Consider the following 16,104-nt stretch of genomic DNA (forward strand, 5'->3'; position numbering starts at 1 on the left):
AGTCAGCTGCTTGTCCTTTATGTTTTTGTAAATGGTTTGCAGCATTATGTGTTCCATTCATCCCCATCAGCCATTGAGGAAAGGCTGCCTGGCCTTCTCAGCTGTCAGGAATCTCCCTGTAATGTCCCCTCAGTTGGCTTTGCCAGGACCTTTTAAAAATGACTGAGACTGGTGACAATGGCCAGCTTCCTCATCAACTAAGGGTCCACTCCAGCAGGTCCCATGGACTTGTGTATGTCCACTTTACTGAACTGTTCCCTAACCTGACCCTCCTCCTCCAAGGGTTGATCTTCCTTGATCTGGACTTTCCCACCAGTTCAGGGATCCAGTACTCCTGGAGGCTGCTCTTACCTGCACTAAAGACTGCGATGGACAACAATTGATTACAGTGGCCTTTTGAATGTACTTCATCTGAAATCTCCTGTCCACTCATCAGTGGGCTCACATTTTCCCTAGTCTTCCTTTGCCTGCTGATATTCCTGCAGAATATTCCTCCTTTTTTGTTTCTTTTTCTCAGGATTCCAAATTCCACCAGCTCGGGGTCACTGTTAGCAACAGTGCTCCTGACCTTCATCTTGCTGACCAGTTCCTCCTTCTTTGTATATACCAGGTCTCACAGAGCATCTTCCACCATTGGCTTGTCAATCACCTATGCTAGAAAGCTGCTATCAGCATTCTGCAAAAATCTCCTGGATTGCTTGACAGCTGCAGTTCATATCTCTGCAGCAGAGAGTGGGGCAACTCAAGTCTGCAAGAGGCTGTGGACATGAGGTTCCTTTAACTTGTCTGAAGAAGGCCTCACCTATGCCCCAGAGACATTCTGCATGGCCAATGGGGAAAGCTGGTGGTAGAGAAAGTTGGGCTGGGGTGGGGGAGCTCAAGCCAGCACTGGTGCCAGCGCTGGTGGGGGACACTGTGTGCATTCACACTGCCCTTCATGCACCCAGTACTTTCACCTTGAAAACTTAGTAGGGACAGGCCCCAGAGATGCCCCTTTGCTTCTGCCCCTTTCCCTTTTGGAATTTTCCCCACTCTCTCTTCCACTGTCCTCCTCTTAAAGCCTCCTCACACACAATGTGGAAACTGGCCAGACGGGAGCTAATGGGTGTAGGGCCATCCACCTACCTCCTTTTTTTATGCTGGCCCAGATTAGGAGATGCAGCTTCCACCTCCTTGGGGTGGGGTGGGTGGAGGTGTGAGGAGGTCTTTCTGCCCAGCCAAGCTGGTGCAGGGGCTTCTCTTGTCCCCTTTGAGGAGCTGGGGTGAGTCCCTGGTCTGGATGGAGCACATGGTGTCCTGTGTGTAATGGGAGGTGAGGGCAGGAGGAGGCAGGCAGAACACTTATGGCAGAGCTCCAGCGCTGTGCGTGCTGGTGGGGAGCATGGGGGAAATCGGACACTAACCATGGCCAGGCCTTGTGGGTACACGGCACCTGAGAGAGGAGACTGCTATGGTGCTTTGGCCTGCATTGCAGCGCGTGCACCCAATGTCATGGGCAGCCTTTGCCTGCTGGGAGCTGTGTAACATCGGAAAGTTGTGCTCTGCAGATGGGATGGGGTGCATGAAATGATCTGGAAAGGGGTCTTCATCTTTGTATCAGGAATAGTGTGGCCAGGACAAGGAAAGTGATTGTCTTGTACTTGGCACTGGTGAGGACCCCCTCAAATACTGTGTTCAGTTCTTCAGCCTCTCACTACATGAAAGGCATTGAGGTGCTGGAGCAAGTTCAGACAAGAGCAACAATGCTGGTGAAGGGTCTGGACCACAAGTCTTATGAGAAGCAGCTGAAGAAACTGGGGCTGTTTAGCCTGGAGAAAAGGAGGATACCTTATCACTCTCTACAGCTATGTGAAAGGAGGTTGTAGTGACATGAGTAACCCCTTCTCCCAAATAAGAAATGATAGGACGAGAGGAAATGGCCTCAAGTTGCACCAGGGGAGGTTTAGATTGGGTATCAGGAAAAAAATTTTTGAGGAAAGGGTTGTCAGGTGTTGGAACAGGCTGCCCAGGGAAGTGGTGGAGCCACCATCCCTGGACATGTTTAAACGGTGTGTAGATGTGGCACTTAGGGACTCAGTTTAGAGATGGGCTTGGCAGTGCTAGGTTTCCAGTTGGACTTGATGATCTTAAAGGGTTTTTCCAACCTAAATGATTCTATGATTCTATTAATTACCTGAGAACAAAGCCCAAAACTAAAAAAATATACTGCCTTCCTGAGGTGTCACTTAGCTATATTCAGAATCCACACTGCAACGCTCACTAATCCCAGAAGTTCTCTCTTTGTGTCATTAAAAAAAAAAAACCCAAACACTTTTATTTTTTTCCCTAGTTGGAAATTTCTCAGTTTATTTATAAAATACCTCCATAATTTTGGATGCTGCTGGTAATACCGAAGGGGAGTTAAAAGCTTAGTGAGCTTGTTAATAAGTGATTTTGCTAGATTTTCACAACCAGTCAAATACCAAAGAAAAGTATAACCAAAAGATGTAATTATCTCACAAAATTAATGGTGATTAGTGGAACAGAATAAGAAATACAAGTTGTTTATTGCTAGAAATTTTGTATATATAAATTCTCACAAAGAAGTAATTTTATCCCTGAAAATACTACAAAACTGAAAGATAAAGTCAGCACCACAAATTTCCTGGAAGCTCAAAAATAAGGAAAATCTGTGCCTGTAGCATAAATATTACACCAGTCATTCACTTACCATCACTTTCCTACCAAACCCACTTCTCTTCAAAATGAATATAGAAATCAGTGTGTAGCCTCTGATGGTGCTGTCAAACATGGCTGTAATAGAGAAAATGTGTCTTTGACCGTAATAATAATATATTTTCAGTCTTCAGAACTCAGGAAATTATGTCCAGTTTTTACTGGTTCACAGCAAACATTCAACAATTGCTTTGATATTGGAAAGACACCAGATTCTTTCCATCATTTTGTGGCTTGAAAGCTCAGTGAGATTAATCAATGCCAAGGGATCAAGTTACATAAACTCTGGGTATATCACATAATGTGCTTTTTTGCAATGATAGAGAATGCTATTAAATGAAATCCTTTTTGCTGGTTGTGCTGGTTCAACAACGCTGTAAATTAAGAAGACATATCAATTTTTCATCTGTATTTTTCGACTCCAGTTATAAAAACCTTGAAATACATTTCTGCTAACGCTGCTGCAGTTACAGATTCATCATTCAGAATTTTCACTACAGACGCTTACTCTGAAAGCTACATCATAAAATTGTGTTTAGGTATTAACATTAGCTTCAGACTGCTTTCTACAACTAATTGTAAACTATTTCTAAGCCAGAACCACATAAAGAAAACTTTAAAACATTAGGTCTCCAATTTTTTTTTGTTCGTGTAAGCTGTATAAAACAAAAAGCAGCCTGTTTTATAAACTAGATTTTGAACAGAGATTACCCAAAATTTAGTTTTAATCTTTTGCTGATTTTAATGAATAAATGATGCTTTTATCTTTGACAAATTGTTACTGCAAATGAGTACCCATTACACATGTTTAGAAGTAGAATTTACTGTTCTGAAGTCGCTACAATATGTCTGTTATACGTATCTTTAAACTGACTCGTAATGTACTTTCCTATTCAGATTTGTAACAGATGGCCAGGTGAATACATATAAGGGCAGTTTTTGAAGTATCTATTAGAATATAAAATACAGTATGCACTTAATATTGCAACTTTTATTCATTCTTAGCTACCTGAAGTTTTTTGAACCTGCTTTAGTTTTGTGATTATGCTCATAAGTGCCAGCAGCTGCATCTTTAAAGCCAGACCAGTGACAGAAAATGTGATAATTTCAAAAACTACTGTGAATAACTAATTACTTTAAGGAGACTTTTAGTATATTCTAGACTTTAATTTACACTTTGTTGATTTTTTTTGAAAAGAAATGTGAAATTTTTTTCTAGTATAAATTCAGTTTGAGAACAGGATATGAGAACAATCCCTTTAAAAAGCTTAGGTTGAAATGCAGCAATCCTTTGCACTTTCTAGTCAAAACAACTGTTAATTAGCAGACTGAAAGAAATTCAGAGGACTTACACTGTAAAAAATTTGGTTTTGTATGTGTGCTATCTTTCTTGATATATCAAAACTCCCATCAGTATCAACCCTGAAACAGGATTCCAATTAATCACCACCTAACGGTGTTATGCAAATATGCAATTCCAAAGCAGTACTGTTCCAAACTCTGATTATGAAAAACTCTAATCATTTGAGCTACCAAAGTAAGGCTTCACTTAAGAGGTGAATAGATTCCACCAGATCACCTTCTGGTCTGTTTGAGGAGTTCCTTTCATTCAGCTCCTCTAAGGGAGGAATCCTGGTTGAATTTTGCTCAACTCCACAGACTTAACTCATAGACAAGTTTTAAAGGGGAAAGAAAACAGAGAGCGAGATTGATCAGTCAGATGCCCCTTAGAATAGTCTATGAGACTCCAATCCCCCAAATGCTTTTGTTCACAAACCTGATGAAAGGTGACATTGAGTCAAACACTGACTTTTAATTGTCATGGGGTCAAAAATACCTTGTGATATCTGGATTAAATCATGTCTGTTTATGATTCCAGACTGAGGTAGACAGTAAATACCAACTACACTCAGCACATATTTTAGCTTTTCTTCACAACTACAATGATACCCATGCCAAGATTCATCCTACCTAATACTTAATTGAGACATTAAGCTAAGAATCTAGTCACCCTAGACTTCTACTATCCTCAGCAACAAGATCTTAGATAAGCTTAACTGCTTTCTGGAAGTATCCCAGTGTCTCCCTCTGAAGGGAATGGAAGGGACAATTAATGTTGATTTGACCCCTGATTAAAAATCCTGCTTAAAAGCCTAACATTGGGTGTGATGAACTTCAGCCTTCAGACTTTCCTATACAGAAAATTCATATTTACAAAATCTGAATTCCAGAATAAAATAATTTCTGGTTTGTCAGAGTACAATTAGGCTATGATGCTTTACTTTATATTTTCACATAAGTAACTAAAATTATTCTATAGATGCTAAATTCTCTTTCATTTTAGCCAAGAAGTTTCTTATGCCCTCATCTGTTCACATCTCTCCATTTGTACAGACCCCATGCTATTCCTGATCCCACTTATTTTCAGTTTCATACTACGCTTTATTCTTTCCTTGTCCACTTATACCCTGCAGCTTTTTCTTTACAATGAAGTCAGCAGACAGCCCCACTAATGCCATCAGCCACTCCAGCTGCTATCCCATAGACACTTTCCCTGTCCATCTCCAAACTCCATCACCCACTTCTGAATTCCCTTCCAGGGACTCATTAGTAGGACTCATCCTATATAGCTTTCACCCAAGACACCATATGCACTCCCAATGCATCTTTTACTATGAAATCCAATAACCTCTCACTGAGAGTCAGACCCACTTCACTCTCATCTTTCCCAGAATATCACTTGTTTGTCTGCTATGACAAAGACTCATTGTTAATCTTAATATTGAATGCTCACACAGTTTCTGCTCATGGTATCTCTGTTCAGAGCGCTTCTGCACCTTAATTTTCAAGTGATTCTCCTGCAAGGGGTTGGAGAGAGATGAGTCTTTTGTCCTTTTCTACCTGACATATAGGTGTATACTGGGCATCAGAGCCCATATTCTGGGCCTTAAATACTCAGAAAACTTTGTTGTCTAAGTCATAATGATAAACATACAGTTTATCCTATTCGCTCATGGAGATGATATACTCATCAAGGTTTCTGTTATGACTTTTGTATTACAATCACTGCTACATCATAGTCTCCACCCTGACTAATACAGTCCTGTGCCTTGGCACTGTATGCATAGATCATCTTACTAGAAAGTAACTTTCACCTTACCTCCCTTCTCTTTGCAGCATCCCTTATGCATTAAATACAAGCTTCTTATGTTCACTTTCAAGATCTTAATAGTCTTTCCCAGACACTACTGGAGTCCACAGAAAACTGTGTGTAGACAGTTATTATGAGGAGGTTGGAGAGCCAGCAGTGTCCAAGCTGATGTCTGCCTCTCAGTGCTGCTCAGCAGTGCAAGCAAACAATAGTGCCATGAAGACAAATAGGAGTGTGGCCAGCAGGTTGAGGGAGGTGCTTTTGCCCCTCTACTCTACTCTGGTGAGACCTCACCTGGAGTTCTGAGTCCAGCACTGGAGCCATCAGCACAGGCAAGACATGGAGCTGTTGGAGAGGGTCCAGAGGAGGCCACAAAAAATGTTCAGAAGGATGGAACAGCTCTGCTATGAGGACAAGCTGACAGGATTGGGGCTGTTCAGCCTGAAGAACGGAAGGCTCTGGGAGATCTTATTGCAGCCTTTACGTACTTAAAAGGGGCCTATAAGAAAGATGAGGATAGACTTTTTAGCAAAGCTTGTTATGACAGCATGAGGGGTAATGGTTTTAAACTAAAGGAGGGGAGATCAAGGATAGACATGAGGAAGAAATTTTTTACAATGTGGATGGTAAAGCACTGGCACAGGTTGCCCAGAGAGGTGGTGGATGCCCCATCCTTGGAGACATTCGAGGCCAGGCTGGACAGGGCTCTGAGCAACGTGATCTAGCTGAAGATGTCCCTTCTCAATGCAGTGAGGTTGGACTCGATGACCTTCGAAGGCCCCTTCCAACCTGAACTGTTCTATGATTCTATGATTCTATAACATGCACATGGCTTCTGGACAACTCAGAGCAAAACAAGCTTGAGTTTGCTTCAAATAGAAGCAAACAGTATTTGAAAGGGAGGAACAGCACTTCCGAGTCTGCTCACAATATACTGTGTATTTACAGGGTAGTATGTAAAGGAGCAGAAAGTTACACCAAAATGGCATTAAACTAGGAAATGCCAGAAGGCAACAATCCTTTGCAGAAATCCAACTGTACATCGTCTTTCTTCTCTGACAGATGTCAAACTACTTTTCTACTTTGAAGAATCTTGATTTCTTATTACTATTTATTTGAAAAAGCATATTTAATATATTTTGAAATAGGCCTTTAATTGTATTAGAAATGTAATTAAAATGCTGGCACCTTTCTCTCAAGAAGTTTTGCTCTATGTCTTTGCAATTACTGCCACTGTTCTGGAATACATTTTAATAGCTATTTCAGTTGGATATGTTGACAAAATCCACTGCTTGCAAAGCATCTGCAAAAAATGCTACACCAGACGACACTCCTCCTATGGTGGAGTGTTTCTAGACTCTCCTGTACTCCATATTTTAAACTTGTACAAAGTTGTAGCCTGTCATAAGCAAAAAAAAACAAAAAAATAAAACCAAAACACAACAACAAAAACACCCCCCACCAAAAAAAAAAAACAAACACCAACAACCAAAAAAAAAAAACCCAAACCAAAACAAGAATATGCTTAACATGTGAAATACTTTCCATTTAAGCTTCTTATGTTATAGTGTTAACACACGGAATCTACCATGCCATACATGTATGCGTGAGCCCATTTATAGCTGGATCTTATTTTGGTCAAGCCAACATGCTGCAAGATGCTAGTGACATTATTTCTGTAAGGGTGTGTTTTACAAATGCCATGTAGTTGCTATAATATAGGTGATTTAATGATATTAATTCACGCAAAAAATCCACTGAACACACTCTTTAGAAAAAAATCAGTCAGAAAATGCAACTACCTTGTTTTTAACACAATAACAAGCCATATATGAAGATACAGTAATGTGGTTATTAATTTAATTATCATATTGAAATGTGATTTTTTATTTCTGTAAGAAAAATATTGAAAAATATATACTAAAAAATTCCCTGGTCGTCTATAAAAATGTCTTATTAAATGGGTTATTCTGACTTCCAAGAATAGAAAAATTGGCTCTTGTTATTGCAGATAACTTGTCACTTTCTTCACTTCTAAAAATTTTTGTGTCTTCATACACACTTACTGGCTACTGCCCTTAGGTACACACTAGAACATGCTGTTCACTGAAATTCACTGTATTCAATCCTAAGTGACCACATCCTCTGTTATTAAAGAAGCAGAATTAACTTTGAGATTGCTTCTTACTTAGAATCCATTCAATGTTCAGTCACACTGCAAGCACTTAGATTTCAAAAATATTTCTGAATTTAAAGGATACTTTCATGTTTATTAAAAAAAGATTCTGGAAAGATGATCTTGTGGTGAAGTCCAGTGTGGGACATTAAGTTTAAATGAGTACTGCACATTGTCTTCTCCTGCAACCCATCATAAATCACTTAATAATTCCTATATCCTACATTTTCCTTCTATCAGAAGCAGTTTCAGTAGTTCACTTGCATATTTCAGTTGCTTGTTGTGTGATGCTGAAATTTTGTTTTACTACTCATATGTAAAGAGCTAAGTAAAAATTAATATCTTAACATCAGATAGATCCTCTTATTATAATTAAAAAATAAATACTACAATTTCCAATAAAAGAAAGGAAGCAAGTCCAAAACAGATGCCTTGGTATCCATAAGAAACTCCTCTGGGAAAACTCAGAGCACAAGCTGATATACAGGAACCTACAAGTCGCAGAACACCTTCTGGTTTTGTGGTCCCCAATGTCTAGTTAACATTATTGGCACTTTCATTATGTGAAACTTTCTAAACTCTTAAATAGGGTCACAAAACATGAAAATTAATTGAAATTGCTAAAATTTACTTATTTTCCTTTTCAATACAAAACACACTTAACACATATTTCTTTACATCTGTACTGTGCATATGAATGCAAGTGACTGCAATAATCGTGAATCTCAGTAAGTACTCAAAAAATATGACTTATATGCATGGCCTCTGGGATCAAGGCCAGATGTAGCTTCAAGATGGTCTGCACAGCTGCTGCCACATCACAGAAGCCTGAAGAGTGCCAAGATAAAGGGAGGGAGATGGGAGCCAGTCATAACCCCATTTTTCCTTAAATAGCTTACCGCTCTGAATCCCTTGTATTATTTTGAAACATATTATGTCCTACAAATACATGCTGCCCTGCCATGTGCACACACAGGCATCTGTGCTCAAAGCAGAGAAGATGGTTCAGAAAAATTTGTTCAAACACTGAGGAAGCATGCCAACATATCTGAATGAAATACTGACATGAAAGGAAGAAAGGTCAGAACAAAGCATTGAAGTATGAAAGTGTTATATGGGGCAATGCCTCAAAGCATCCTGACTGCGACAAGCTGACAAGAAAATCCTGACTTAGAATGAAGTGAGGTCAAAAAATAGTATGACAAAGAGCCAATGAACCAGCTGTGAGGCACAGTGATTCTAAGCTCTGGAAGGTCACAAAGATTTAACAAGATGAATGCAACAAAAACGTATATTTTTATCAGTGACTGACTGAGTAACAAGAAAACAAAAATGTTGGATGAAGAAGGGCCAGAAGTATGTCATCAGGATCTACAAGAAACTTGCAAAGCAAATAATTTTAGTGTCCGGAGGAAATGGAATGGAAAATTGAAGTTATGACCCAGTAGGCTACACAGACAGGAAACAACCCTAACTGATGTGAGGCCAGGCTGGCACTGGTTGGAGTCACAGAACCACAGCTGTCTCCCTGGTCCCACTTTTTTCTTCCTCTTTGCTGCAGTGCACAATGGAATTTTAGACTGGCATATCTAGGAATTAGTTTTGCTTTAAAGCTCAGGACAAAGGCAAGCACCTCTTTCTTTTCCTCAGAAGATCTTCCCATGTTGTTCCTGATTCCAATTTTACACTCAGTGTATATAAATCCAACCCTTATATGAGATCATATTCTTTAATTTTTAAAAATATATTGATGGTGTTGAGTGCATCACATCCAAGTCTGCTTTATATGAAGACATAATCAAATGCATCTACTTCTCATGTAGAACAGTATAGCTGTTTGCCATCAGTGTTACTAAAAAGCAAAGAATAGTCTATGATGGTCAGCTGACTTTAGGTAGGCTGGATGTAACTGCCCAAGCCACGATCTTTCCAAAACAACAGCTGTGGTAAACACACCTCACCTGCACTTAGAGCCAAAGCATTCTCAACAACAATATGTTTAACCTGGAATTCAGCTTCTGTTGTAACAAAATACCTTTACCACATTATGAAGGCATGGCTTTAAAGTAGTTTCAGTTGGGTCTTTATTGATCCAAATGAAAACTAGATTGATACTGAAAAAATGGAACTGGAAAGTTTTACTATGAAGGATTAGTCTGGTCTGGTCCTACTTGCATGTAAGACTTGATAAAAATTGTAAAGGTGATTTAGCTGCAGTTCACGTACAAGAGATTCCCGAACGCCAACTAAAAATCAAACATTAAAACATAGCAAGATCTAAATGCTACATCCTGCAGAAAAAAATGCATTACAGAGACAGCTGACAACAATTGTAGTTGTCTAGACAGACTTCAAAGAAGAATTCCAGGCACTACAGTGCCATCCAGCGGCCAGCTAACTGCTGGTGAATGTCCAAAGAATTTCCCGAAACTGATATTATTCGTATAAACAAAAGGTTTTATAACAACTCGTATAAACAAAAAGGTTGTATATTTAAAACAAGTTCTCCAAATATTTTCAAATATTATCTCAGTTCTTTTGAATGCTGAAACAGATAAACATGACGTGAAACAACTGATTCATTTTCTAAACACGCTAAGACTTCCTTACATTCAGACACAAGTTTCGTGAAAGTCCTGTTTCAATAAAATAGAAAAATATTTGTAACAAATTAAATCAACAATTCATTCTAAAACAATAAACTGGAAATAATGAGGAAAAAGTCTCATGAAACGTTGCCAAAATTTCAGACTGAGATCTCACAAAGTCAAAAACACATGCTCAGCCCCACTTCACCACAAATATTGAAAATGAACTGTGCATACAAAATTTTATGCAGCTGTAGCTTCAGATGACCTTATTTCAGCACAAACTATACTCTGCGTCCTCCACAAGTGGAAAAAATCAATCTGAAAGTTTTAAAGCAGTTTGAAAATCGTGGCTGGTTTCGCATCATAGGGAAAAACAAGGAGTGAGGATAAGACAAAACCTATAAATGCAGAACTGTGCACTGTTTACTCATGTAATGTTTTTCGGGCTGGCAGCAACAAGAGGAGAAAAGCAAGAATCCCAGACCATTTCTAAGATTATAAACTACCAGTGATAGAGGGAACTAACACTTTAAGGATGCCTAGTTTAGAGTTTTATGTAAACAATTTTAAGAAAAGACAGAACCCCATTGAATGCTAAGATAGGAAGTTTTACAGCACCTAGATGTAAACTTGAGGCACTTAGCTGTAAACTTGAGGAGACGAGATAATGAAGATTTACAGCAAAATGGAGGGAACCAGTCTGGTTTCAATCGACGTGGCAGCTTGGGTTCCAGTCAATTCAACATAATAAGACAAAGGTAAAAAGTTCACTGTGACGAAGCTGAAGGAGCCTCCATCCAAAGATCCCCGAAGACCCCACCTCAAGACCGCCAGATGGCACTGCGCAGGCGTAACAGGGAGGGGTCAAGGAGGAGACTACGGAAATTATTAACTAGGACTCAATAAGAAGCGGGGAGAGGTTATGAATATCCATAGGCGTTCCTGGGGTCATTATGAATATGTAACACCTTACTGTATTTAAACACACCTCTTATTGTTAGAAGTTGTGCATTAATGGTGGAATGATTCCCCCTTGCGCCCGACGTCAAAATAAACATATCTGCTTTATAACCTTGTGGGTTGTAAAGTTTTATGACTTTATAGGTTGTAAAGTTGTTTCCGCGCGTCACTAGGTGGGGCAGATGTCTTATAGTTTGGGGTTTCAGACATCTTCTCAGGTCTTTGCTCTGGCCGGCCGATGACGGGATGCAGCAACACAAGCACAAGGCCGCAGTGCCAGGGTCACCACGAGCCAGCCGAGCGGCTCGGGCCGGTCAGCCGGGGGATCCTCTTCCTGCCCACGTCGCTTATCACCCGCCAGAGGCAGAAGGAGACTCTCTTCACCCCCATTTGTAAAGAAACGCGACTGCGGGCTGGATGGCCCGCGCGGTGCAAGTTCCCCGCCCTTCATAATCCCCCGCCTGCCCGGCGCACGGTGGAAGCCGCCGGAAGCCGGCGCGGCCAGGGCGGAGTCGGAGGACCGCGGCCCGCAAGAGTTAGCCTAGAGAGGCTCTAGCCATAGAGCGTCAGCCTGGAGTGGGCCTGCCGCCGCGCGCGAGGCGCATGCGCCAGGTTTCGCTTCGTGCTGCGGCGTGGGGAGCGCTCGGAGGGACGGCGGAGCCATACGGGCAGGGGCCGGCACCATGGCTCCCGTGCTGAACCTCAACAACGAGGTGAGCCGTCCTCTCCCGCGTTCCGTGGGGCGGCAGTCGGAGCAGGCCGGCGGGGGTAGGGCGGGAGGCTTTGGCGCGGAGAGCCCGGCGGGACAGGTGGAGGCAGCGGCCATGGGAGGTGTCTGAGCACCGGGAGCGGAGGAAGTGGCAGAGCTGGGGAGGTGGCAGAGCTGGGGAGGTGGCAGAGCTGGGGAGGTGGCAGAGCTGGGCGGCAGCGTGTCACTCTGCGAGGGAGCCGGGATGGACTCCATCCTCCCCAGAGCCGCATGGCTACCGGGAGTGGTGGGAACGGCCCTGGCGCGGCCCTGGCTGGGCTGGCGCCATGTGGCCTGAGGCAGCTGCCGCCGCCCCCCCGGGAAACGCCGCTCACCGCGCTGGCCCCCAGCAAAAGGGCTGTGTGGTGAAGGAAGATCTGTCTTGCGAAGATAAACCACGTCTAAGGGGGTGCTGTGCAACTGTCTACACGTGTGCCTCGGTTCTACATCCTGTCACTGCGTGTGATATCGTTATTATATCGCGTTATCTCTTACCGTGTTTGTGTTCACACTGAAGTTTTGCAGGTGATTCTAGTGAACCTACCAAAGTCCCAGCTGCCTGTCTCCTGGATAGCAAAGATATGATGTTGCTTTATTTTCTTGGGCGTGGAGGGACTGAGAACGACAAAGTAATGGGTTAGATTTTACTGTTTTGTAAGAAGGATGGTGTTTCATATTTCTTTCAGGTTTTTTTCTACTCTATAAAGTGAATTTAATTAGTTAAATGTGTTTCACTTGTGATGGGCTTTGACTACATGTTTGCAAATTATTGTGTATAATAAGTCTGACAGAACTAAACTGGCTTCTTTAAACTGCTACTGCAGCACCTAAAGAGTAGCTGACAGTTCTGCTGAGCATGGGTTGTATCAGCTTCTGCAGATGGCATTGTGCACTTCCCGGATTCCTAGATAATTCACAGTATGATTAAAGTTACAATTTGTTACCAGCAGAACCAAAATGACAGATTGTACAAGCATTCTCAGATTACGTTTGTATTTAAAGTAAGTTTTATGTTCTATGCATACAATGACTCTGAGAGAGGTAGATTTTCAAGTCAAGAATTTAGTGAGAAGTAGTCTGTTCATCAGAAGAAATGTGGTTTGATATTACATAAAATATAGATATTTAATGGGTAGTTTATTACAGGTTTTCAGTCCTTACTCTTAACAAATATAAGGTCAAATGTGAGTGATTGCACATTGAAATATGCCAGTGAACCACTGAAGAAGCAGGAGAGTATTTCCTGCATTGTTGAAGCAGCAATTTCTTTGACTGATCAAGTTCAGGTGGTGATTCATAGTCTTTCAGCAAAGAGACACTTGTATAACAAGAGATGAAAAAAGCATTGTTTGACTGAGTAATGACCAAACTGTTCTTCAGAAAAAAAAATAGAATACAATGAGTTTCTGTACAAAAGATTAAAAATTACAGTGTGGACGCTAGGCACACTAGGCATGTTTTTCCTTCTTATAGTTCAAACATCACCCTATCCTAAGACGAAACTGAAAGTAAGTTCTTAAATTTTCTGGAGGTGGGAGATTTCATCAGAGTTTGGACAAAAATTAGGCACTCTCTAATAAATGTGTCTGAACCTGATCTGTCTAAGACTAGAACGGAGACTTGGTGTGAATAGGTTAAACAATTTTTTCCATTTCTACATTTCATAAGAATGAGAGCCATATTATTTACTAGGGTGAGTAGTTATAAAATCTGAAATAAGCATTTTTTTTAATAATACTTGGATATTCTCTGTATTTATTAAAGTTACTGAGATGCTCTTGTGTAAGCACATTTTGCTTTCAAAAGATATTTACCTTCCTCTAATTAAATGTGAAATAGTGGAATTTGACCATGAATAAAGTAATGATTTTAGAAAGACTAATGTTTTAAACAAACTATGGAATTTTTAATGTGTATTTTTCCAGTTTGCTAAGGGAAAGACTTAGAACTTGATTCTCTGCATCTTTGTCATTCCACAATCAACCAGTGCTAGGGATCATACACATTTCTTCCCTCATTAGGGTATATCAAATAGGCATGATGGTAGTTGTTGCAGAAAGAACTTTGTGACCCTTATGTAGCTGATAAACCTGTTGGTATTAGCTGGATTTACAGTAGTTCTTTGTAAGGCTTTGTAAATTCAGCTGTATTATATTTACATATTTAATATTCTAATTCTGGCCAAGGCAGACTTTAGCTATTAATTAATATAATAAAATATAATGGTTCGCTAAAGGATAGAGTCCTAAGAAATTTTTGGATGACAGGTTGCTGGGGTTTTTTTATGTTTGGTTTTTGTTGTTTTTTTTTTTACCACCAGTTCATGTTTTGATTACAGGAAGAGCAAATAGTCTAAGACCAGTGTTTCTGAGTAACATAATTTGGTACCTTTCCTAATGTTAATTGACCTTTAGTTTCATTACTTCCTATTATAAGTTTGGTACTAGTAACTGATGAAAGAAATAGTTATTGATGTGCAAAACCTTTTTTCTTGAATGTCTTCAGTATTCCTGTGGACGGTATTGTCATAAGTAAAAGTTGCACAGCATCTCCTTTATACAGATAACATACATTTATTTCTGAATGTGAAGGACAATGACTTACCACTTGAGTAGGTAACTTCAGGTCTGTGTCATTTCGATGGCAGAATTTGTTCTGGTATTACTGTCCTGATGAAAACAAACCTAAAAAACCCTTGCACACTCAATGGAAAGTTTTGTTACTACACTGTAAAAGTCAAGACTTTGGTTCTGATATAGTAATGAAGTAAAGCGTATACATGTTTTGAAATCAGAGGATATTCAACTGGGTGATGATTTAACCTCTTATCACCAAAAAAACTTGAAACTTAACTATTATTATTATGAAAAGCTAATCCTCTAAGTAAATAAGACAAATAAAAGACTGTGATGTGTGTCTCCTTTCTGACAGCTTTTGGATTCATTGGCTAATTTCAGAGAATTTGGAGAAGAGTAGAGACCTCAGAAGTGTTTGTTTTGTGGGTTTTTTGTTGTTGCTGTTGTTGTTTGGTTTGGGTTGTTTTGTTTTGTTTGTTATTGTTTGATTAAAGAATAGTGCCTTTGCGAAGCAACGTGCTCCCAACTCTTCTGACTTTATAGGAAACAAAGAATGAAAATGTCATACTGTTCAGGTGACTGTATGAATAGGCTCTGAAATTATTGTAGGGTATATCAGTAAGGTAAGTATCCTGGGTGAAAATAAGAGGGAATTGCAGTTGTTGTGATAAGGTGAAATTAAGACAGAAAAAGGTAAGAAATCAGTCATCATTATTCAGCTATACACAGAATAATTAGTTTAGACATAATCATCATTTACTGTATTTTTTCGTGTAAAATTGTTTGTATCAATTAACAGCTTCAGAAGCTCAGGTTATTTCCATATTAACAAATAGCTGTTGTGCTAGAAGTGCATAAATGTTCTTTTTCTCTAATTCATGTATAGCTAGATAATAACAGCAAAAAGCAAGTTAGCAAGGTTAGCGCTTAGCAAGGTCCAGTAATTTTAAGAAGCGATCAGCTTTCTGCTGGCAAGTGTGGTACAGTTTCAGTGTGCCTGCATGACTGAAAAATTAAGATTGAGAAGAGTTAAAAAACGTGAATATTTTTGTAATCCAAACATTCAATTCCTGTATGGGATTACTGCATTTTTATTTCTGAGCCCAAAGAAGAGCTGGGGGGAGTGGAGGAAGTAAAGACCACAAAAAGTTACAAAGTAAAACAGTGAAGACTGGGGTTTTTGAGGA

General features: G+C 40.1%; 1 protein-coding gene across 1 annotated transcript in view; it reads left to right on the top strand.

Moving 5' to 3' along the window:
• Positions 1-12,160: 12,160 nt before the first annotated feature.
• SRFBP1 (serum response factor binding protein 1) overlaps positions 12,161-16,104 on the top strand; it is an 83,030-nt gene continuing 79,086 nt past the window's right edge. The window contains exon 1 of the mRNA XM_082074091.1: positions 12,161-12,306. Within this exon, the coding sequence (XP_081930217.1) occupies positions 12,277-12,306 (30 nt within the window). The 5' untranslated portion in view covers positions 12,161-12,276. The remainder of the gene's footprint in view (positions 12,307-16,104) is intronic.

This window comes from Streptopelia decaocto (assembly GCF_964273445.1).
Source record: "Streptopelia decaocto genome assembly, chromosome: Z".
NCBI lineage: Eukaryota > Metazoa > Chordata > Aves > Columbiformes > Columbidae > Streptopelia > Streptopelia decaocto.